This window comes from Oryzias latipes, chromosome 18, assembly GCF_002234675.1.
Source record: "Oryzias latipes chromosome 18, ASM223467v1".
Classification (NCBI taxonomy): domain Eukaryota; kingdom Metazoa; phylum Chordata; class Actinopteri; order Beloniformes; family Adrianichthyidae; genus Oryzias; species Oryzias latipes.
The window spans coordinates 19,267,462-19,292,708 of record NC_019876.2 but is presented as its reverse complement, the minus strand read 5'-3'; the positions used below and the strand labels follow the sequence as shown (position 1 = coordinate 19,292,708).

The 25,247-nt window shown below is 42.0% G+C and overlaps 1 protein-coding gene across 6 annotated transcripts; it reads right to left on the bottom strand.

The window, feature by feature from the left end:
- Positions 1-582: 582 nt before the first annotated feature.
- On the bottom strand, positions 583-24,800 carry LOC101158309 (RNA-binding protein 4). Of its 6 annotated transcripts, XR_002875224.1 has the most exons (6): positions 24,394-24,523; positions 14,944-15,296; positions 9,159-10,194; positions 6,505-8,978; positions 5,974-6,063; positions 583-3,865 (listed from the first exon to the last, which is right to left on the bottom strand). XR_002875224.1 is itself a non-coding variant. In XM_023965778.1 (4 exons), exons 2-4 carry the CDS (start codon positions 15,290-15,292, stop codon positions 8,669-8,671), a joined length of 1,695 nt encoding a protein of 564 aa, XP_023821546.1. In that variant the 5' UTR covers positions 15,293-15,333; positions 24,543-24,800; the 3' UTR covers positions 583-8,668. The 6 variants fall into 6 exon arrangements, 3 of the variants coding, with proteins under 3 accessions (XP_023821546.1, XP_023821545.1, XP_023821544.1); XR_002875223.1 differs by having other exon boundaries at positions 5,974-8,978; XR_002875222.1 differs by having other exon boundaries at positions 583-6,063.
- Between the last annotated feature and the right edge of the window lie 447 nt (positions 24,801-25,247).

Sequence of the window (25,247 nt, the reverse complement as noted above, 5' to 3'; positions counted from 1 at the left end):
TACGAGCGTCGCCATGTTGGAGCCAGACACCATTAGTTAGCAGTGATTAGTCCGAGGTCTGAGTCAGTCGGTCTGAGTCAGCATTTATGACAACCACTCTCGCCAATCAGGAGTGAGTTTGTTGGAAGTTCGCAGCGCTACCACTTGAAAGCGGGTAGGGAAAATCTGTCAAACATTTTGAATGTTCAAAATGAGGGCCAATGGGCACAACATACTTTTATTGAGGCATCTGATTGGTGAATTTATAACTTAACATGCAATGAAGAAAAAAACAAGGATTAGCAAGAACATGTTACAAAAAGGAATCAACAAGAATAGTTATTCAGACAAATAGAATGACTGAGTCATAACTGTATATTTCTTTATAGAAGTCTTTTGAGATTTTGGCTTCTTGGAACCAACGGGTAATTTCTGTTCGGAACATGAGGGGGTTGAGGCGTTAGTCCAGTTCTCATATATATTTAATGGTCTTACCTACACCAACAAGTAAAAACAGGGATTACTTTTTAAAATCCAAAACTTGTCTTCAAAGCATCCAAAGATCTTCCTGCAAACATTTCTGTTAAATAAGAGATCTAGCCATCATTATTTAAGAATTTTTATTTATGACGTGCATGCCTACTGATATTCCAGAAATACATATTAAATGGCATATATATGTACATACATGCATGCATACATAACCATACAATATCGTTACAAGTGTATAACCATGACTAGTCATTCACAGTAAACTAAACTAACAGTTGGTCAAATTAAACATCCTTACATTCATCTTGAAGCTCATTTTTGCTAAATTTTGGATTGTTGCTTTTATTGAGATAATATATTTTAACCGCCCGCCCCCATATATACATATATGGAAAGTGTTGGTGAGACTGTTTGGTTCTCTACTTTAAGCTGGTTGTTGTGGTTACATTGTTGTGCTACCAGGAAGCCACTGCCTGACTTATTCAGGAAGTCTTTCATTTTTAATACTGTGAGCTCCTTCAAAGAGGAACTCATGCCAGCAAATGTTTAGTATAACTATCTTCTGAAGGAGGCGGTTTATTTCCTCCCCGTCAGCTTTGAGGCATCAGCTGAGAGTAAAACCCAGCTGCTGCTGACTTCATATAATAAAAAAGAAATCTTAATCTATCCTACAAAATAAAGGCATTGCGGTTGGTATGAGTTTAGGACCCTTCTGAAGAGTATCAAGCTGGGCACATGTTTATCTCACATCTGGGATTAGAACCAGCACAACAGAAGCTTCTATTGATATTTCCAGCTGAAGCCACACATGGAAGAGGGGCAGAGAAATTTGCCAGATGACACCGTGAGATTGGGAGTTTTTTTTCTTCTTCTTTCAAATTACGCATGGCAGCATTTACTAAAGCACTGGAAGCCCAGTTTGGCAAGCTCCTGATAAAGCCTTTGTGATTGGGAAACAGAGAGGAGTTGGAGGCTGTAATGCAGTGTGATCTGTTCATGGAGGATGGGAAGGATGGTCTTACTTCTGATATGGAATCAGCAGTCTGGAAAACTGGCACAAACTTTTCCCCATTTATCAAATTGTTAGCAAATTAGGATTACAGGCAAAACTTTCTTCTGAGAGTGGCTTGCAAAAGTATTCATACCCTTGAACTTTTCCCCATTTTGACACATTATGACCACAAATATTTTATTGGAATTTTATGTGAAAGATGAACACAAAGTAGCACACAATTGTGAAGTAGAAAGAAAACTATACAAGAGTTCATTCTTTATTTTTCAAATAAAAAACTGTAAAGTGCAGAGTTCAGAAGTATTCACCCCTCTTTTCTCCGAGTGCATCCAATTGACTTCAGAAGTTGCTTGATGATTGGTGACTTATCAAATGTCGACTTGATCACTAAATAGAGTCCACCTGTGTGTAATTTAATTTCAGTACAAATATAGCTGTTTTGTGACAGTCTCTGTGGTTTGAAAGAGAAAATTGGCGAGAAAATAGCATCATGAAGTCCAAGGAACACACCAGACAGGTCAGGGATAAAGTTGTGGAGAAATTTAAAGCAGGGTTAGACTATAAAAGTATTTCCCAACCTTTAAACATCTCCCGAACCAAAGTTCAATCCATCATCCCCAAATGGAAAAGGTACGGCAGGTGGGGGAATCTGTCCATAGGACAACGATCAGTTGTGCACTGCACAAATATGGATTTTATGGAATTGTGGTAAGAAGAAAGCAATTGTTAAAAGAAAAGAAGTCCCTTTCACAGTTTGCCATAAGCCATGTGAGTGACCCAGCAAACATCTGGAAGAAGGTCCTCTGGTCAGATGAGACCAAAATTAAACGTGCTGTGTGTGGCGGAAATCTAACACTGCACATCACTCTGAACACACAATACCCACCGTCTAACATGCTTGTGGCAACATCATGGTCTGGAGCGGCTTCTCTTCAGCAGGCACAGGCGATCTTGTTAGAGTTGATGGGAAGATGGATGGAGCAAAATGCAGGGAAATATTGGAGGAAAACCTGTTAAAGTCTGTAAAACACTTGAGACTGGGGAGGAGATTCACCTTCCAACAGGACAACAGCCCTAATCATAAAGCCAAAGCTACAATCTAATGGTTTAAAATGAAACATATTCATGTGTTGCAATGGCCCAGTCAAAGTCCAGACCTAAATCCAATCGAGAATCTGTGCCAAGATCTGAAAACAGCTGTTCACAAATCTTCTCCATCTAATCTAACTTCTCTTGAATTGTTTTGTAAGGAAGAATGGGCAAAGATTTCAGTGTCTAGATGTGCAAAGCTGGTAGAGACATGGCGCAAAAAACTTGCAGCTGTAATTACAGCAAAAGGGGGTTCCACAAAGTATTGACTCAGGAGGGCTGAATACTTTTGAACACTGCACTTGTCAGTTTTTTATTTGTAAAAAAAAATAAAAATTGAACTCTTGTATAATTTTCTTTCCATTTCACAATTGTGTGCCACTTTGTGTTGGTCTTTCACATACCATTCCATTAAAAATATATTTATATTTATGGTCATAATGTAAGAAAATATGGAGAAGTTCAAGGGATATGAATACTTTTGCAAGCCACTGTAAATGGTTTAAAAGATCAAGGATAATTCTTAAGTAAATGGGGGAAAGGTTTCCGACCGTAGCAGTGTGGTTCTCCACTAGCAGGAGCTGATAGGATCAAACACCAACTCACCTAATAATTAACTGCTATCCTTTATCACGTTTTCATTTTTCAACTCTATTCCTTGTCTCCTCCCCCCACAGAGGCTGTGAGGGTCAAGTAAAGTAGCTTTTCATTTTATTTCTAGTAAAAATTCTTCAGTAAGTCAGGGCTCATCACCTTCACCCAGGATTACCAGCTGCCAAACCAGAAAGGTCCTATAAGAGTCCTGAGATTGATGAGAATCTACAGGTCAGGTTGGGGGCCTCACTGCCATGGGAGTGTCTTATAGGACATTTCTGATTGGAACTTAAAGGAGGAGCTGGTTGATATCTAAATTGATGTGAGGACAAAACACTGCTCCATGTGAGGTAAAGTCCAACCCGTCCTGCACATACAGTCTCCTGACACCCCAAAGTCACAGGATGGAGGGGGGGGGGGTGTGTGTTTGGGCCAGGTGGATGCTTCTGCCAAAAAACCTAGATCCAAAGTGGCGGCGGCGGTGGCGGCGGGATAAGCGTCGTTTGTGGACGACAGAGAGGAGAGGCGCAGAGGGACACAAGGGTGTTGAGGGAGGGGGAAGGGAGGGGAGGGAGAGGTAAGGCGGCGAGTTCGGCGGCGTTGGACGAAAGTTGACTGTTGGCAGGGTAAAGGGTGAGGGTGTGTCCGCAGAATCCCAAGCCTCGCGGATCAGTGAAACGGCACCAAAGAGAGGACGCTCTGCTGGCACACACGAGCACGCCATGACACGGCAAACACCCTGCTTACACAAGCTCATACATTGGCAGGACAGAAGGGGGCGCTGTCAACCGCATTCTGTGCTGATGCAAGGCCGGACCCAGTCTTAGGGGAAGATCTCAAACCTCCCTACACGACCCCCTCCCCCAGCAAGGAGAACCCGAAGTACACAGTCATATGCAGACAATAGCATTCTCTCCTTCTGTAAAAATCAGGTGATTGTACTTAATCTTGGTACAGGGAAAAAACCTCAAGACTTAATTTTCCTTTAATTGAGTCAAAATGATGCAGCAAAGTGTAAAATACAAAATGTAAAGAAAATCTATTTTTTTGACTGACGTCTGGCTGGAACCAACTCAAGCGGCAGTAAAAGTTTAGTTATTGGCCTCCAGAATCAGAAATAGCCCAGAATGCTGTTGGATGTTTTTATTTAGATAACAAATGCTAAGTAAATAAAAAACTCTTGTGCCTTATACCTGAACTGTTGTGCATGGATTATACTTCAGTGATTATTAATTACATGGATCGCATTGGTCACAAGGCAATCGGAAGGGAATTGCACTATTCGCTGCAAAATGTGACAAGCTGATGACATCATCCGCAATTGGAATTTTACGTCCATAGTACAATCGCGTGCATATCGCAACACTTAAGCTTTACTTATTTAGAGCGACTGGAATACACGATGGCGGAGCAAGCTTGATCCAGAAAATTGTTTTTTTTAAACACTGCTCGGAAGAATTACCAGTTGATGTAATTTCTGGAACACTTCATCAAGCATCATCCAACTGAAAGCAATGTTACGTTTATATTTATTCCAAAAGTCATTGTCAGAGTTGCCTGGTTGTAAGCAAGGTTTAATTATTTCTACTTGGTATTATAATTCCCAAAATACAGAGTGGGAATAGATTCACAATTTACACATATTTTTAAGCAAACAACAGAATCACTTGAAAAGTATAAACACCACTTAGAGGTTCGTTGAAGTTATCGCTGTCAGTTGCAAGTTAAACTGGCCAACCTTAGTATAACCTAGATAACACAATTGCGGAAACAAGGCGATACAATTGATGCAATAGCTGATTGCTATAAAGTATAAAACTAAGGACTATGACTATAGAGACTATGTCCATAAGGAGCCAACTGCTGGTTTAACCCATTAACACCAGAGCTTTAGCTCCAGTGTTGACATTCTTGAGACTACTGCAACTCTTCAATCGTCTACGCAATCAATGCTATCCCAGTGGATTTTGAAGTAGTTTGATGTAGTACAGTAGTGAAGGGCGTACACGATCAACGCAAATCAGCTGACTGTGAAGAAAAGTGGATTTTCGCAGTAATGACACATATATTGGTGCCAGAATTAGCTGATCAAGTAAACGCTGTTTCGAGTCAAAGGAAGTGTATATTTAGGTGTCACTGGCAAAATTTCTGGTGTTAAATGGTTAACTGACAATGCTGAAGGCAAAAGTGCAAACTTGACACAGCAGAACAAATACCCTAATCATCATGCTCCCACAAACATGCTTGGCTGAGGAAAAGTTGAGTTTCTGATACAAGATTTTTGTTTCATCACTAATGTCAAAAACTTTGTGTTTCTCTCTTTTTGGTTTGTTGAAGAGGTTTTCCTCCTCAAAACTCATTTCAACAAACCACTTATTTTTAACAACCTGCTGCTGAACTGTCTCAGACTATAAAAGTTACTGAGACCTTCCGGCCTGAGATGCGACTCTTTGACTAGAAATGAACACCTAATATTTTGATAAAATGTTATGTTTATCAAAGATTGTATCGTCCAATGCTAAGTCCCACTCAGAGGAGTTTTGGTTGTTTTTACAAAAGACAAAATCATGTTGAACTATAGGAGGAGGTACTAAAATCTGCACATGAAGGTAAGCACTGCCAATGCAGCAGAGGAGGGGTGAGGGGAGGTAGCAGACCGGGTAGAAGGAGTACTGATGAAAGAGGGTAGGAGCGGAGTGGTGGTTGGTCAAGGCACAGTCAAAGGAAGGGAGGCGAGTGAGAGGTCAGTGCTTACATTTTTTTTCCTGGGGGAGTGGGGTGGGTGGGGTGGCGTTTTTTCCATTTACCTTGGTAGTGTAGAGGGAGACAAGTTTCCGCTGTGATGACGTTGCGCTAAATGTTGTCCCCGTGGTTCACGTTGGGTCATTCCAGGCCACCTAATTCAGTTGACATGGTTAGTTCAGAGCTGGACTGTCTAGGTTTTTTGTTTGTTTGTTTATTTGCTTGATTTTTTCTTTGTGTGTGCTTTCTTTCCAGGAAAGTTACAGTTTTTCACACATGCAAGTCAAAGAGTAGAATGAGCAGAGACACATGAAGAGGAACTTGGTGCAGCGAGTAAAGACCAGACCAGACGCACACCCATCAAGCCCAGGGACAGAATTGCTCCACAGATCAAAATGCACCCAGGCCATTCCATCTGTGTGCCTCTCCCCAGCTCTCAATGTCAGTAAAATCATTTCTCCAAAAAAAGAAATCAATTGGAAGGCCACAAATCTTGCAGGAATGTGATAAACGACTACCAAAAAAAAAAAAAAAAGCCCTAAAGAGGTTTGGATTTGAGGGGCTGGAGAGAGGAAGGAGCTCCAACCCGAACTTACCCTGACCAAAGAGAGAAAAGCTGGAGCAGCAGTTACACCTGCCTCCCCCTCGGTCCCCCAGTCAAATGGTTCTGGCCAGTATTAACGAAAGAAACAGATAGTAGAAAAGAACATAAACAAGAAGGGGAAATGTCCAACCCTCGTCTTTCTTTTATCACAGCAGTCAGCCAACATTCTTTATTATAATAAGATTAATATTATACATGTTCTCAATAAAAAGCATGCAGATTTTTTAAATTTTAAAATTTTTAATTTTCTCTGTTCCCTATAAAAAAAGGCTAAATAAAAAATTCTTCTCTAAAAAATACATATAAAACAAGACATTTTCGCAAACCACATTTCTACAAAGGATGCAAACTGGTATGTGTTTGTATAAAGGACACAGAGATTATATTGGGAGATGCAGACGTTACTGAACCACTTACAAAAACAAAAACACAAATGGGAGAGGGGTATCGATGAGGCAGTAAGGTGACTCAAGAGTGTGTGTGTGCTTCAGACTGCTGTCAAACAAAACTAAAAAATATCAGAGTTAAATGGAACTAAATAGGTGGCATTTCCCACTTTTATAGGTCTATAAAGCAAAATGTACATGCAGTCGGAGGTTCAGATCTTTTTCAAATCCATCCCAACTATCCCTATGTGGCAAATCCCACCTATATGGTCAGACAACAATTTTCAAACAGATAAAAATAAACAACAGCAGGTCTGGGATTTTTCAGGACCCAAAAGGTTTCTTCAGGTGACTGGAAGACACTGCCCCATCTCTGACTTCATTGGTGCCATCACTAGTTTTCTGCTTTAAGCCTGCAGGTTCTTTCAAACCTGCCAGGCTGACTTTGTGGCTTTTGTCTAAAACCTTTGAACATGAAAATCATGGATTGAGGAGGAAAAAAAGCAAAGCTGTGTTGCTTGGAGGAAGTAAAGCCTGCATGGTTTTGTGTACTTCTGAAGCATTTCAAAAACTAAACAAAAAACAGGAGATCCCTTCACGTAATGCACTTTACTTGAGAATGATAGGCACATGGTTGTCTGCGTCACATTACTTTTAAAAGAATACAGTTTGAATTTGTTTTGTAAACAGTTAATTCAGTAGTCACAGAAATTGTTTTTGTACTTTTACAGTTCATTACATCAAAATAAAAACTTGTATTTAAACTATACTACAAATAAACAAAAAAATTATTGTTTACTCTAAAAGAAAAAACAAAAATCCTTTGAATACGATGAAAGAATTGACGCAGAATCTCTTCAAAAACAAATCTATGCTTTGCTCTATGCTATCTATATTTCCAAGTCCATGAACCGGATGAAATGTAAGGGAACAGAGTCGGTGCTGAAGTTTACAGTAAGAGGTAGGTTGGACAGAGGTGAAGCAGTGTCTTTCAGTGTGACAGTTGAAGTGAGGGGAAGGGCCCAGAGGGGTATCTCAACAGACAGTGCAGTACGCATATACGTGTGCCCCCCCCCAGACTAGGCTTGGACTCCGACAATGCGTTTGTGTGTTGCAAAGTCAACAGCTCACAGCGTCTCAGGCATTCACACAGCCCCCCACCCCAAACAAAAATAAATAATAATAAAAAAGCAACCCTGAACCTTGGATCCGTTGAACACAATCCAGTGCAGCGCCTTGGCTTCCCATCTGGTTACAAATAGAAACATATCAGCTTAAGGCAAAAAAGGTTTCAAACTAGCTGCCCTAACTGATCATCTAGGCCGAAAAGGAGCATGGCAGATGTTCACTGGAGATTTGGCCTCAGAAAACCATCATAAAGAAATAAAGGCATATGAAACGACCGACTGGGTCAGTCTAATACTGGCACAAGGTGAGACTGGCACAACAAGAACAGAAAACTGAGAAGCGTAGAGAATGCCCGCAGAATGGACGGGAACCTCCCTTTAACGGCTGCACTGTGTGTGCAAGATGGACCAAGGTGAACAGGTCGGGTCCCTCGTAAAGCAGGTTAATAAACCCAAAAGCCCCAACCCCCTCCCAGTTTGATAGCCCCACCCACACACTGCAGATTATCCCCACAGGCAAGCACACGCAAACACACAACTGCTGGAAGGTCAAGTCTGGGTGGAAAAAAGGTGATGTGGGGGTGGGATAGGGGGTTCGGGGCAGAGAGGGAGGAGCTGGGGGAGGGCAGACAGTTGAGTGTGACTATCGAAAGGGGGGCTCAGGCGTGTGAAGGGAGAGTTCGGGGCGGCGGAGGATGGCCTCCTTGCGCGCGGGCGGCGGCAACGGCGGCTCATACACCCTGGGCGCAGCCATGGCGGCTGCTACTGCCGCAGCGGTGGGGACCACTGGCCTGAGGGCATCCAATGTAGCGACAGGCTGGGCAGTCATCCCAGGTACTGCGGGAACTCCCGGGACCCCCGGTATGCCAGGAATGGCTGTCACTGTGCTCTGTGGGTAGGCATACTGGAACTGGGGGTACTGCTGCAGCTGCTGGTAGTACTCTGCATAGTACCTAAGAAGACAAGGGTAGAAGCACAGCAGAAGAATGTTGTTGAAAACTAAGGCAAAAGTATACAGTCATTTGAAAGGGAAAGGTCCAACATGTAACACCCTTGTCTAGGGGTGTAACATGTATCATGAAGGCCAAAAATCACCAATTCTGTTGATGGTACAATTCAGAGGGATGTCCTACCTGGCCATGGGGTCTTCCACGCCTTCTACTGCTTCTTCAGCTGCACGGCCAGCCGGTGTGGGCAGCAGCGGCCTGCGGGGTTTGGCCCTCTGGTATATAAATGGCTTCATTACGGGGTCTGGGAGCAGAGGTGCCGACCTCCGTAGAGGACTGCGATCCCTCTCCCCAGACTTGGCCACAGCAGCTGCCACTGCAGCAGCCGCCGTCTGCTGCTCAGCCACGACTTGATGGCCTTGGGCAAAGTAGTGCGCCTGTCTGGCAGCCTCAAAGAGGGCCGTGGTTGGGTCTGCGGCTCCCAAGGCGCTTATATGAGCGTAGGCTGGTGTGGCTGTGCCGTAAATTGCCGAGGCAACACTGTAGGCGGGGTTGACCGCGGTTGCCCCTGCTGGAACTTCCATACCGGGTGCAGCTGCTAGATAGACGGGGTGGTTGGCCATTGTTGGGGTGTAAACTGGAGTTGTATAGGCGGCGGCTGCCGCAGCAGCTGCAGGGGATGTAGCCATCTGCCCGTAGATGTTGGGCGCCATGGAGCTGTATACTTGTGTGGCCCCGGAGGTGAGAGCTGCCTGACTGGCGACTGTTCCGTAAAGCTGACTGGCAACGTTGGCACCGTACACCTGACTGGCCAGGGCCCCATACACAGCTGGATTCACTGGATTCCCGTCAGTACGCGAGCCCGTGGTAATCCCTGTCAGAGCAGCATATGTGGGGTCAAAGGTGGAGGTGTTATAGACCGAGTTGTGCACACTTTGTTGGACTTGCAGAGGCAGACCAGCAGCTGCAGCCGCTGCCGCAGCCAAGACAGCAGCCTGACTCTGGTACTGCTCCAGAGAAGGCTTGCCCACGGGGCACTCTCCGGCATAGTGGCCCTGCTTCCCACAGTTGACACAGGGGATTTTCCCTGTCGGCGCCTGTTTGCTGGGCTGCACCTTTGACAGCTCTACAGAGAGGGGGCGGCCCTTAAAGGAGGTGCCATGGAGGGCTTCAATGGCCTGAAGAGCATCTTCCTTGTTTTCCATGTGAACAAAAGCATAACCTGCAAAGAGACTTCATTTCAGTTGCACACATGATCAGAATCAGTACATCAGGAATAATTTTCTCCCTAACAACATTTACTTACGCAAGTAACATTTACCATAAGGCAATAACCCAATATCCCATGTGTGATTATAGGTTGATAATTCAGAGCAGTATTATTAGGCTAGGTCTTCTTTTTTATTGCTAAACCACTTTTCCTTAGGAAGGTCTAAGGGCAGGGATGCCCAGTGTAGTTTAGTCTGTTTAGAAATAAAACTGAATTGGTGGGTTTCATAGCAGGTTTTATGTTCTTCCTCTTCTAAACAAGGCGAGTGGCCTTTAAACCAAACAGTTCCAGTTTGGTCTCATTTGACGACATGTCATTCTCACAATCCTCCTCTGGATCAACAAGTTAGTTTCTGGAGAAATTTAGTCAGGCCTGGACATGTGTTGGTTTAAGTCAGGGGAACTTCAGGATTTGAATTAGTGACATTAATTTTGTTACACATAGTAACATCATGTAGCTCTGGAATGTCTCCTCGTGGTTCTTAAGATCATTTGAACCTCACCTGGTGGGATCTTACATGGAGCTCTAGGTGGAGAGAGATTGTCAATGATTTTGTATTTCATTCATTTTCTAATAATTTCTTCAATGGTTGATCTGTTCTCACCAAGCTGTGTGCTTATTGTAGATTGGTTCATTCCAGTTTTGTTCATTGTGAAGAGGTTGCAGTTTGAACTGTTTAAGGGTGTGGCAGCTTATACAGATAACCAGATAACAGGTCTGTGAGGAACTGAATTCTTGCTTGTTTGTAGTGACTAAATATTTATTTTCTGCACCATAATACTAATTTTTATTTTACACAAATAATATAATTGGATTTCCTGGATTTCTTTTAATATTCAACTTTTGAAGTGTATCTATGATAATCATTACAGATCTCTCACATTAAGTGGGACAGCTTGCAGAACAGATATGGGACCAATTCATTGTTTTACAAGTCACAAGTAAGCCTCAAGTCTTTGTCCTCCAGTCTAGAGTCAAAAGCAAGCAATATGAAGGTTAATATGCTCCAAAAAGAATGCACTTGTAGATTTAATGTGAGAACTTGTAATATAGAATGTGAGAACTTGCACACCAAAAGTCTTCATCTGTGTGTAAAAACAAAGATGATTTTCCCTGTTGACGGTCCGTTGGCATCCGTCTCCCTGCATGTCGGCATTTAAAGCTCATTAAAATGCAGGAAAAAATTGACTTTTTTCTTTTGAGATGCATTTGTGGTTCACTCTGTGTTAAAATGATTGAGATACTTGCTGTCACATTTGAACGTTTATCAGAAGAGTTATTGAAGCAGGAAGTCCGAATCTGTGAAGACCTTTCTAACTTGACCAAGTTCTCCGAGTCCTGCACTCTGATTGGTTGACTCCACCTCCTCCAACCCTCCCTCCCCCCTAGTTCCATTTTCGGACACACATCAGTTTTGACAAGTTTCTCGCAAAGAATTTGTCAGAATTCAGAGCGCAGTTGTAGCGCACTTGTGATTTGTGCCAGCAGATTCGAGCACACGCAGAAGCACATTTGAGCAGTTGTAATCACAGATTTGAAGTTGTAACTCTAAATGAACACATGCAAATGGGAATTTGTCAGTTCACAGCAGAAGATTTTTACACACAGATGCAGATTTTTGGTGTGCAAGTTCTCACATTCTATGTTACAAGTTCTCACATTACAGGGCTCCAGACTGCGAGCAATTGGTCGCATTTTGCGACCAAAATTTGAGAGTGTGCGACTAAATTTTACATCCAGTCGCACATGTGCGACCAGTAAATTTGCCTCCCCCACCCTTCGTATTTTTTTATACATTAAACGTGGAAGGGGCACGTCAATGATCAATGAAATAATCAATGAGACGCGAGCGCACACGCACGCAGGCAGACACACACACTCGCGCACATACTCATGAAACGCGAGCACGTACACTCTCGCGTGATGCCTGTGTGTGAGGCGGCCACTGCGTGTGAGAATAGGGAAAGTCACTGTGAGTGGCTAAAATGCGTGGAGGGGGAGGGACCTAGAGCTGACCAACCAATCACAGTGGGGTATATGACTCTTGGGGGCGTGACAATGACAGGGTTTTGCAAGCAGGAAACCTGACAGCCCCCTCCCTCCCCGGACCACATTAAGGAGTTCCTTACTTTCCTTTAGAACGTATTTTTTTGCTCGTAATTTTCTAAATACATGCAGTCCGTGCTGAACTTTTCTCTGGGTCACACAGACCCGGAGGAAGGTTTAGGTTTTGGTTACGGCGGCGCATCATACGGGTTACGGCAGCACACCGACCGCCCCCGTCCCGCGGGAGACGGGTCAGCTGAGGAGAATAAATGTCCCACACCTACATGCGTGACAGCTAACGGGGCTTGAACTTTAAACACGCTCGAGCAAAAACAACATTAGTTTTAGACTCACTGAAAATACTTGGGGAAAATGCAACGATAGACGTGTTTGAGATGAACCAGCGCCTCGTCTGGATCGTTGGGGAGACCGGGGGGGGGGGGGGGGGGGGGGGGGCTGTGAGATGAAAGCGAATCTGCAGCAAGACTGAAGGAGAACAGGAAATTGGAGTCCTTAACATTCAATTTAGTTTTAATATTCCTCTCCCCCTTAGTATGATCTGTGTTATTATATATTTTGATTATTTTAATATTTTGTAATGTATGTAGCCTTTTTTAATGAATTGGTATTTTAAATTATTTTAATTAATCACTCCACTACAAAAACCATCAGGACACATGTCCCATAATGCATTGTTTTGTAGTCTGTAGGGCAGCTTTCAGTCAGTTCAGTACTAAATTTCCAGCTGTGTCCGGGTAGGTTTGCCCCTTGCTCCCACCCCTTTCTCGCGATATTTTTGTGATGATTGACAGTTAATGTTGGAGCAAAAACAAAAATATATGTCACACACCAGGTGATCTGCGCAGCGTTGAGTTCACCTGGGTGATCTCAAACACGCTTGTTGTGCATCTTGGCTGCACCTATTTGGTGTCACAAAGATAATTTTCCATCCGTTTTCTTTACTTATTTGTACTGTCATGACAGCGATGCTTTTGTCAGTTTACCTTCTTGTTGCATCTTCAAAAGTGCAGAATAAAATGTGACACTGAATTAGAAACAGCACATTGTAATTTCTGCATCTATTATTAAAGTATTTATTAGTAATACAGTGGAAATTAATAGATTTTGTTAGAATGTTGATTTACGGTATGCGCCCCTAAATTTTCTGGTTGTGCCCCTAAAATTTTCAGTTAGGGGCCACTGTGCTCCTAGTGAAAAAAGTTAGTCTGGAGCCCTGCATTAAATCTACAAGTGCGTTCTTTTTGGAGCATATTTACCTTCATAAAGCAAGTCTAAGTCGAGTCCCAACTCAAAGCGTCTCAAGTCCTTTCAATGACAAAGCAATAATATTTTCACAGGCACAGTTTGAGCTAATAGGAAATTGAGTTATTTTTCAACATTTTGATGGCACACCACCAATACAAAATTTGTAAAAAAAAACAAAAAAAAAAACATCACATATCCTGCATGTGCCGCCATGATTGCTCCTCTCTCACCCATTCCTGTTATATGAGAAGACCCAAATCGTGACCTGCTGCAGGTGTCGGGTATCTGAGTGGTGTCAAAGTAATCTGTGTCCAGTCTGATTACAGAGAGCTTTCTGCACACCCATACAACATAATGTTAGCAGAGAGTTTACTGTAGTTTCATGTTCCCGCAGCCAACCATTAGCCGATAGCGATTAGCTTTCATTTAGAACCCACTGGTCATTATGCAACTGAAAGACCAAATCGCGTCTAGAGTCATCAAATTCATGACTTGGAATGAATTGAGTCCAAGTCATTTGACTCCCGTCCCCACTTCTGCTGCTGACTGTGTCCAAATTCAAAGGGTTGCGTTCTTCCTGGTTTGCTTACGTCAGCGACGCAGCAAGTGCTGTCCAAATTCAACGACTCCTTCAAATGCGGCAATCGAATACGGCCTTCTTTTCCCCCAAATTCAAGGATTGGTCTGGTGCATCGTTCTATGCTATCCACAACCAAAGATGAATTGCGCCCAAACCCGGAGATTTTCTGACAACAATGGCGGACTGTGAAGCAGGACCCGGATTTAGAGAGAACACCTTTTTTATTAAACCTCCAAGATTAAAAGTTGGATCAAATAAGCCAGGAAAATTTTGAGTTCCATGCATGATTCACTACTCCTCTCTGTTCGGGACTCACGGTTGCTAGGCAACAGGACATTCACCGATGTAACGGCTGGAATTAACTAAAGGCTAGACTTATCCAAATTCACAGCCGTTAACATCCGGCCTAACCGCTCAACGAAGGACTTCTTTCAAAGGCCACTGCCATTGAAAGAGGAAGCCCTCAAAGTTGGACACACCCTATAAATCACAAATAAATGCTAGAGATCATGCAACTGATTGAATCTGAAAAGATATTTCTTTGTTATTTTGTTTTCAAAAATAAATAAATCTAAATTACATAATGGTCTTTTTAGCTGCTCACTACTGATATTCCAGAGAGAAAAACATCTTTAAGTTGAGACTTTTAGTTTTGAGGTAAAAATACCTTATTAAACTTGCATAAAAAAGAACATCAATGTCCTGACCTTTTGAAAATATTTAGATTATAAGCTCCATGTTAACATACAAAAGGATTCATAACATGTTGAAGAGATTTTGTAACAACAGAGACCAGGTTGGAGTCGTACCTTTGACTTTGTCACACTCGAGAACTTTCCCAAAAGTCTGGAACAGCTGCTGGAGGTCTTCGGTGGTGCACATGCCACTCAGATTACCCACAAACACCTTGGTGGAGTGCAGTGGCCTGCCCCTGGACTCCTCCACTACCAAGTTCCGACCACGAAACTCTCGGCCATTGAGCTCCCTGATGGCTCGCTCCGCGGCGCCCTCACCCTGCAGATGCACAAAGGCGAACTGTCGCAACACGCTGCAGCTGACCACCTGGCCGTATGGCTCGAAGATGGCCGACAGCTCCTCTTGGGTGGTGTCTAACGCCAGGTTGCCAACGAAGAGCTTGACTGTGTGGCTTTTGTCCATGGCGCTGCACAGAAAACAGAGGACCAATGTGTTTGACCACACTTGGGGACAAGAAAACAATGAAGTGAGCAGGATTGCTGCCAGCTGCTACAGATTTAGCAGCCACAGTGAGAGGACAAAGCGATATTTTTCCTCATGGATTAATCTGGCAGAGAGGGGGAAGTGACGGGATGCACTTGTTTGGATATGACAAATGACAGCAGTCAGAGAAGCACATTACACACTCTTTATGTTCCATGTCAAAGCTATTGCTAACCCTGAATAACTGAACCAAGCCCATCTCTATGCCCTGAATAAGATGCTAAAGTCTTCTTTCATAGATGATAATGAGTGCTAGTAGGTGTGTGTATTGGCAAGAGTCTGGCAGATACGTATCCCGATATAATCTACCGGAACACATTTTCTTTTTTTTTTTTTTTAAAAACTCCACCCGAATTTAAATACGTCTTCCATTGTAATAAAATTTTCAAATTCAGTTTATTTAGTGATCACAATGCTAAGCACTGCAACCGTTTCTCTCATTCTCAAGCAAATTCAAATTGCTTTTATTTTCATTCATTCTCTAATCCGCTAGTTTCCTTTCGGTGTCACGGGGCTGCCGGAGCCTATCCCGGCCACTTGTGGGCGAAGGCAGGGGACAGCCTGGACAGGTCGCCAGTCTGTCACGGGCTATTATTTTGGTAACTTAAAATATATAAAGGGAACAGTCAACATTGTCTAATTTTCACAACTAAATATTTTTCACAATAAGAAAAAAAAAATTTAATGAATGTGCCTTAACCAATAAGTATAAGTAAATAAAGTGCTTTTTATTTTCAATATTGCTTAATGTAGCTTATCCAGAACTTTTAAACGGATCAGGAACCTAAACGGTGCTTCAAAAAGGAAGGGTAAAACAAAAATAAAAATTCTTTCCAGAATCAATAAAGTAAAGTAAAGGCAGCATTACAGGGTGAAAGAAAGTTGCTTTAATTTGGTGAAGACGCTTTGTTGACAAATCAGTCTGCACTGCACACCTACAGTCCCGCTTTCTCACACGCGGAAGTAAATTGGTAATGGTCATCGACACAATGTTGGCCTTTTTTCAGAACGTTGTACACATCACTCTGATCCATCAGGTTGTTAAACTAGAATCTATTGCTGGGAGGTTCTGCAGAACTTTGGCCCGCTTGCAGACAGCATTTGCCTGGTGGTGCTACGTGCATTAGCTGCTGTGCAGCTGCACTGCTTCACTCGTTCTTATCTGAGTCCGCTACAAAGCACCGCAATCCGCGTTTTTCTATTATACTGGCAGCAACATGGCACAGAGATTCGGTTCAGTACCCATCCAAAGTGAAAACTAAGTAGTACATGTCTCATAACAAAAATAGCTGCCTGTAGCTGAGGTCTTCCTGTTTTGTGCGGTGTAGAGCTCCTCAAAGAGGCCCCGTGCGCTCTGCTGCCAATTAGTGGCTGGATGTTAAAGTGGAAATCAAGAGCCAGCCGCTGAAGGACGCTCAAAAATAATTAATTTCGTCATTACAGCATTTTGAAAGACAGCATTTGAGTTTTGCCAAATAACCTATCGCGATATATCGCCGAAACGATTTTTTCTAACGCCCTTAAGTGCTAGTGCCGGGGCAGAAATTGAAATGTATTGACTGTAAATAAAATATTGTTCACATCGGTCGCAGTGTCTTTAAATGACTTATCGCGTGTGTTGGTTTGTGTTCATTTGCATAATTTTGATTTAATAGAAACCGTGTACTTTTCTTGCTCTTTAATTTCATAGACAGAAAAAATAAAAGTGGGAGAGGGGCTGATTTTCAAATTTTACAATGCCAAACATTTTCCTGAAAAGTACCTGTAGATAAAAACCAGACAAAGCAGAACAGATTGTTTTCTCAAATCAATTCCAACAGATTTGAAACCACCCCCCAGAGCAGGGAGCTTGTGACCCACCCAGCTTTTTTTTTTTTTTTTTTTAAACAGCATTGTTTTCAACTTGTTTGAAACCAAAATTTGGCACTGAAAAATAAAAGATTTGAAAAAACAACAAGACTTGAATAAAGTATGCCTTCCAAGTCAAACTTATTTTGCATTTCTAGTAGATTACTTTTCTCTCCCCCCCGTTAAATTATTTTTTTACGCTATATTATGTTTAACTCCTAATAGTAAGTGGCCCTATCCTGAATGTAGGAAAAGACTGATTAGAAACCAGAAACCCATGCAAGAAGATTATATTAAAAGATTTTGGTTGAACATTTAATCAGATTTGGTTGTTTGGTTTTTTTGCTCACTAATATTACTATGAGGAACCTACAAGTGCACATGAATACTAAATCGGTAGCAGATAAAGATGTTCTCACCCCAACTGCAGTATTGTTTAAAATTACAGTATCCACTGTTTTTAGTTAAGTTTGTATAAATGTACTTGGCATTTTTGTACCTATTATAATTACTTACATTTTGTACAACATTTTATTGTTCATACTCTACATTTGTGTCATTTTTACTGTTTTTTTTTGTTTCACAGGGCTGTTGGCATTTATGGACTGTCACACAGTCCATAAATGTTTAGAACCGTTTTGTGGATGAACCCTGTTTAAGGCTTAATTAATTGAGATTTTGATTTGCAAACCATCATGGATGAGAAGAAATATTCTCACAACTGATGCTTTAGATTGCATGGACACATTTACAATCTTACGATCTACAGGGTAGTCAACAAAGACCAAACACAATTAAATACATCATTTTTGTTGATATAAACATTTCATTTATTTTTAATACATGTATTTACATTATTACTCAAACTGGACAATTAGGGAAGACAAGTTGGTGAGAGCACAAGTTTTTGTTAATAAGAGTCCATTCCTCATTTTCTTGACTGATGACAAATACAACTGAAAGGGGACCACACAAAGTTTTTTATTTTTGTCCAACAAATCCAATCACTTTTCCCACAAGAATCCTGACATTAGCAAAAACCTGGTATTATTTTTACCTGTAAACATAATAAGCATATGGAATCATTGATGTCAAAACTTGTGTCTGCAAGTACAAGGTCACCAGGTAGAAAACTGTCTAAGATGCCACAATTTACAGTTAAATGTTTGTCACTGACTCTACCATAACGTTATAAAAGAAATCCTACCCTGTGGAGTATGATTTAACAGTATTATGATGTTTGGAAGTGTGCCATGTTTGCGCTCTAGCCTTGAGGTTTGATGGTCTGTCAATGAATAGCTCAACGGAATCTATAGTAATAGCTACTTTCTTTACAAATCTTGGTTTCAATCTCATCAGTGTTAGAATAAGGGGCTGAAACTTGGTCAGAGCTCTGCAACTAGTGTATTAATGTGCAGACTCGCAAAGCTAAACACATGAAGCAATAGTGAGAGGTTCTGCAGACCAGTGTAGAATTTGACTTTGCCATCAACATCTTTAAATGAATCTTCATTTAACTGCAAACTGTCTTACTCCTCTTTTAAAGAATTATTTTCAGACAGAAGTCTGTTGATTTCACACTGCATGGCATTTACACTGACCAAAAATATAAACGCAACACTTGTTATTGCTCCCATTTTTTAATGGTATGAACTCAAAGATGTGAAACATTTTCCACATACACAAAATAACCAGTTCTCTGAAATATTGTTCACAAATCTGTCTAAACCTGTGATAGTGAGCACTTCTCCTTTGCCAAGACAATCCATCCCACCTCACAGGTGTGCCATATCAAGATGCTGATCAGACTGCATGATTATTGCACAGGTGTGCCTTAGACTGGACACAAGAAAAGGCCACTCTGAAATCTTCAGTTAGTTTTATTGAGGGGGTCAGGGGACTCAGACAACCAGTCAGTATCTGGTGTGACCACCATTTGCCTCATGAAGTGCGACACATCTCCTTCGCATAGAGTTGATCAGGATGTCTATTGTGGCCTGTGGAATGTTGGTCCAGTCTTCTTCAATGGCTGTGCGAAGTTGCTGGATATTGGCAGGAACTGGAACACGCCGTCGTATACGCCGATCCAGAGCATCCCAAACATGCTCAATGGGTGACATGTCCGGTGAGTATGCTGGCCATGCAAGAACTGGGATGTTTTCAGCTTCCAAGAATTGTGTACAGATCCTTGCAACACGGGGCCATACATTATCATGCTGCAACATGAGGTGATGTCTGATGTGACAGCACAACAATGGGCCCCAGGATCTCGTCACGGTATCTCTGTGCATTCAAAATGCCATCAATGAAATCCACCTGTGTTCTTCACCCATAACAGATGCCTGCCCATACCATAACCCCACCACCACCACGGGCTACTCGATCCACAACCTTGACATCAGAAAACCGCTCACCCACACTGTCTGCCATCTGCCCTGAACAGTGTAAACCGGGGTTCATCCGTGAAGAGAACACCTCTCCAACGTGCCAGACGCCATCGCATGTGAGCATTTGCCCACTCAAGTTGGTTACGACGACGAACTGGAGTGAGGTCGAGACCTCGATGAGGACGACGAGCATGCAGATGAGTTTCCCTGAGACGGTTTCTGACAGTTTGTGCAGAAATTCTGTGGTTATGCAAACCGATTGTTTCAGCAGCTGTCCGAGTGGCTGGTCTCAGACGATCTTGGAGGTGGACATGCTGGATGTGGAGGTTTTGGGCTGGTGTGGTTACTCGTGGTCTGCGGTTGTGAGGCCGGTTGGATGTGCTGCCAAATTCTCGGAAACGCCTTTTGAGACGGCTTATGGTGGAGAAATGGACATTCAATTCCCTAGCAACAACTCTGGTGGACATTCCTGCTATCAGCATACCAATTGCACACTCCCTCAAAACTTGCGACATCTGTGGCATTGTGCTGTGTGATACAACCGAAGATTTCAGAGTGGCCTTGTCTTATGGCCAGTCTAAGGCACACCTGTGCAATAATCATGCCGTCTAATCAGCATCTTGATATGGCACACCTGTGAGGTGGGATGGATTGTCATGGCAAAGGAGAAGTGCTCACTATCATAGATTTAGGCAGATTTGTAAATAATATTTCAGAGAACTGGTTATTTTGTGTATGTGGAAAATGTTTCACATCTTTGAGTTCATAACATAAAAAATGGGAGTAATAACAAAAGTGTTGCGTTTATATTTTTGTTCAGTGTATTATGTCCGAGTGAATTCGGTTTGAAATTCCTTTTCGTTTTGCCCTAAAGACGTCTCCATGAGTTGGCATTCCTCCTGGACAGTGGCGACTTGACTAGTGGCAGAAGCAGCATTCCTAAAATAGTATTAAATAATAAATAAACATGACTAGAAAACAAAAAAACTGAAATCATTATAATGCAACCATTTTATTTAAATCAAAGTCAACATAACTTAAATATAATGGTTTCTCTGTCTATGCTTCCTCCTTGACTGAATGTTTACTATGGCAAGTTCTTACACTGACTTGGTAATAGTTTCTATTTAATAAGAAGGCGTAAATAATTAGAGCATAAATAACAGGAAACAAATAAAGTTAAAAGCAATAGGTGGACGTGAGCGAAGATTGGGCTGTGCTCCCATAATTAAAAATGAAACTTTTTTTGAGAAATACATCAAAATAAAAGCATAAATGCAAGCTTTTCTAAGATTCAGAACCATGATAACAGAAAAGCTGTAGTTCTCAGCTGTTGCAGCTCTGACTAGTTAGCAGTACTGCTAATAAGTTCTTTGCTTTCATCCACCCATGACTACAGGAATCGGGCACCTAGCATAAAATGCTCCATCGGTTGGGTCAATGATGGTACAGGACGTTATTTGATTTGTTTAAAACTTCACATTGTCATCTGCCTGTTTTAGCCTGTGAGTAAACATTTAAGCTAGCTGTTCATCACTGTTAACGATGTATTTTGCCAGATGAGACGATAAATTTGAGGTTAATTTTTCAGGCCTAGTTACACCTAGAAACATACAAAGATCAAAGAGGGGAAAAACAAACCTGCTGTTTGGGTGTTCCACCTGTCTGCAGCCTCCATTGCATCTGCAAACAGCTCTCCAGATTCCCCCACGGCATGCAAACGAGATGCACTCTATATTATCGGTGTAACGATACACGTAGTTGAACCAAATCGTTTCGGTACGGCAGTTTCGGTTCGGTTCACTTCAGTTCCGTTTTAATATGTTATTTCTTTTTTTCCCCGCATATACATTGCAACGACCCAGCTGCTTTGTCACTCATAGCGGGGAAACGAGAGCCAAGTTGCTAATTAACTAGCTACATTGATTGTCCTTGCCCCATTCTCCACTCGCCCTCAGTCTCAGAGAGAGTAGACAGAGAAATAGATTGAGTAATCTTCTTTCCAGCATTAAAACCCATTTATTATGAACACACGAACAGCGTTACAACATGAACGTTACTTCTGTTCATAGCTCTCTCAGTGATGGTGAAGGATTCGACACAAGATTTCACACTTCCCATAAGTCTTAGTGGCTATAGGCGGCCCTAACCCCCCCACTGTAGTAACTTTGCGCTAGGCGGAAGTAATGTTAGCCATGAGTTTCCTCCGAGACGCTATTAGGTGACGGACAGTAAGCATGTCAACATCTCCTTACACTCTCCTGTGTGAGAACATTTCCTACTTTGTTGTCAGCATCCATGAAGGAAAAAGACAATTGGATGAGTCGAATGCTGTGTATTGACATTGTTACACAAAGATAGCATATGCCACAGGTAACACATATAATCTGTTAACGAACTTAAAGCGGCATCAACCGACTGTAACAATCGGGTCTACTACAAAAAAAATGTGCACGTTAAAATGCTTTTTTTCAGGCTAGTGTTAATTATGCAAAATTTTTGGTTCCTGGCAGCTACTAGTTTCTTATTTTACTAAGCAGATCACCTACATAGGTCAATTTTATTTATTGTTGTGTAAAACCAATAAATGCATTTTGTAAGCAATTATTTTCTGCATTAGTTTTTAGCTAGATAGAAAACACACACCACACAATATATAACAATAAAATAATTCATAAAATAGCAGTTCATATCAGGCAGATTTGTTAAACAGCAGTACCGAACCCAAATGTACCAAGCACTATGAAATTCTGAATCGAACCGAATTTAGCGTATCGCTACACCCCTAATCTATCTATCTATCTACAGAAGGGCTGCACGGTGGCGCAGTGGTTAGCGCTCTTGCCTCACAGCAAGAAGGCCCCGGTTAAAGTCCCGGCTGGGGGACATGAAAAACACAACAATGGGGGACCTTTCTGTGTGGAGTTTGCATGTTCTCCCCGTGTATGCGTGGGTTTTCTCCGGGGTCTCCGGCTTCCTCCCACTATCCAAAAACATGCTACATAGGTTGATTGGCAACTCTAAATTGTCCATAGGTGTGAGTGTGAGAGTGAGTGGATGTGTGATTGAGTATATTCCACCCTGCGACAGACTGGCGACCAGTCCAGGGCATCCCTTGCCTACGCCCAAGTGGCCGGGATAGGCTCCGGCAACCCCGTGACCCCGAAAGGGAATAAATGGTTAAGAAGATGAATGAATGAATGAATGAATGAATATATCTATAGATATATATGAGCAATCCAAGGCATAGCCCCTCAGACTCCGCCCCTTCACATGTTAAAACTGTGTCAGCTCTTTGGCATTGGAAAAAAGAGAATCGAGAGAGAATGGACGTGGTAAAAATAATATAGCGTAAAAAATATATATGGTGCAAAAAAGAGAAAAGTAAATGACTAAAAACGCAAGTCTTGTCATTTATTTTCAAATAATTTACTTATCAATGCCAAGTTTTGTTTCAATGCCACGTTAAGCTGGCATCGCTATAAGGCCATACTGATTCACAATGATTTTACTAAATACTCAGAAATGGAATTTTGAGCTTAATTTTCTCTAAATATGTCTTTAATCATGAGAAAATGCCAAAAACAATCATGGGAGTGGGGTTTTTTATTTAAAGTTAATCAGACTTATTTAATCAGTACTATATGATGCTTGCAACTGCATTCTTGTACTTTGACTATTCATGGGCTTTTTTGGCACAAATAACTTTTTCTAGTATCAATTCATTTATTGCCTGATGGGAGTATTGATTTATTACCAATCAAAAGGTTATTTACATTTTGATTCACTGTTCAATTAATTTTCTAATTTCTATTTATGCTTTCTGAATTAAGGAATAACTTTGTGAAGAGAATTTAGAATTTTCAAAATAAATGATTGTTTTGTCTAAAAATTCATAGATTTGATAAATCCTTTTTTTTCAAACATAAAAAACAAAACCTTTGTTTTTAACTCAGCCCTAGTTATCAGCACTTCAAGCCTAATAATACATACGTTTATATGGCTTTAAGACTTATCTCCTGCCTGAAATTATCTCCACAGCATGAGTCACACATCCAAACAGAGCAATTTGGAGCATAACTTCATAGATTCCAACATAATCTCCCTGCAATTACACTGATGATAACCTATAACCTAACGGCTGTTTATGCTGAACGGACTACCGTGGATTTCCTTCATAAAAAAGAAGTTTTTATGAAGCTAACAGGTTCCTCTATTGAAGCTTTTATGGTAGACTGTAAACCAAAGGACAAACGCCATGCCATTTCTGCTTTGCTCTGAAGGTTCAGGCAGTTGAAGTCCTTCTCCCGCGCGCGTCCGTGGATGCTCTGCTCACGCGCAGACTGGCCAGTGAACAAGCCCCGAGTTCAATTGAGGCATAAATCAGGGGGACTTTGTGATGACGTAGCACGGCGCTGAGTCAACACATCTGTCCATTCGCGTCAATACGAACCGGAGAAAAGACGAACACCCCCGAGTCGAGTTGTTCGTACTCGCCGTAGAGCCTCGTCCGCGGTCACCGTTAAAGTTAACCGTGAAAGGATTGGAAGGGGCGCGAGGCTCGCGGGCTGCTCTGAGCAAAACAACAGGCAAAGACGTGACACCACATGCCTGAATTAAACCATGCAATGCAGCCCGCCGAAAAAAGGGAATAAAACACGCATCTAAAAGATTAATATCTGAAATGATAAAGAATTGTTGACCGAAACATCAATTACATTACAAGCAGCTTAAAACAAGCAACATTTCCCCGCAAATGGAATTAATACAAGACGGAGCACTTACAACAACAGCACACGTTCCGCCGAGAACGGAACAAACGCCATGAAAACAGTCCGACTTCGAGCGGAACGGGGTTAAACTACACCCTTACCAGCGCATGAAACAACAATACACGAGAGAACGAGTAGAAATGAAACCATCTACCATCTTACCTAAGCGGTGGTGTGTTTCAAAATGGTAGCGCCTGCTTCCGTTTGAACGTCGGGCATACTGCTGGATCGGCTGCGGAGGGGGAGGGCTACTGCTGCTGCACCAAGAGGATGCTGCTGAAGCCGCACAAATAGTTCCATCAGAACACCACCAGCAGCTCCCTCTGAGCCTGCTGCATTAATTACAGTCAGGTGGATAATTAAGGCTGGCTCCGAACCACGAGGGAAGAGCTCCAACTTGAGAGTTGGTAGAGGCTTGAGACCGTCTTAAATGCTGAGGACGAAGATCGTTTTTCTGTAAAGTTTTCTCTAGTGTTGTTAATATTTAGCTTAGAAAACTACGGTGACAAAGCCCGCATGTTCTCTTTTCAACCTCCACTTTATACTTTTGTTAACTGTTGCAGTTCTTCAAATGACCACTGGAGGATGGCTTCAAAAGATAGAGGGAAAAAAACACTCCCTATCATCATTACAAAAAAAGTACTACCGAGTATGATGCTATATTCACACCAGGCATGTAAACAGGCATTCTTGAACGTGCTTTTAGCATAATGCTACATTCACAGCTAGCATGCGTTGTGCATTCAAGAACGCGCTGTATGCGGTTTTATGATCACAAATTCAACCCATGGTGTTAACACCAGACAAGCACAGAGGGGCTGCTTCTTTTTTTGCTTTTCTACTTTTTGCTATCGCTTGTCCACCACC

Coding starts and splice junctions, on each gene's coding strand:
- LOC101158309 (XM_023965776.1), bottom strand. CDS start 24,434: ATGGCGTTTGTTCCGTTCTCGGCGGAACGTGTGCTGTTGTT. Junction 15,297..24,393: donor GCGGAACGTGTGCTGTTGTT/GTAAGTGCTCCG, acceptor TTTTCTGTGCAG/CGCCATGGACAAAAGCCACA. Junction 10,195..14,943: donor CGAGTGTGACAAAGTCAAAG/GTACGACTCCAA, acceptor GTCTCTTTGCAG/GTTATGCTTTTGTTCACATG.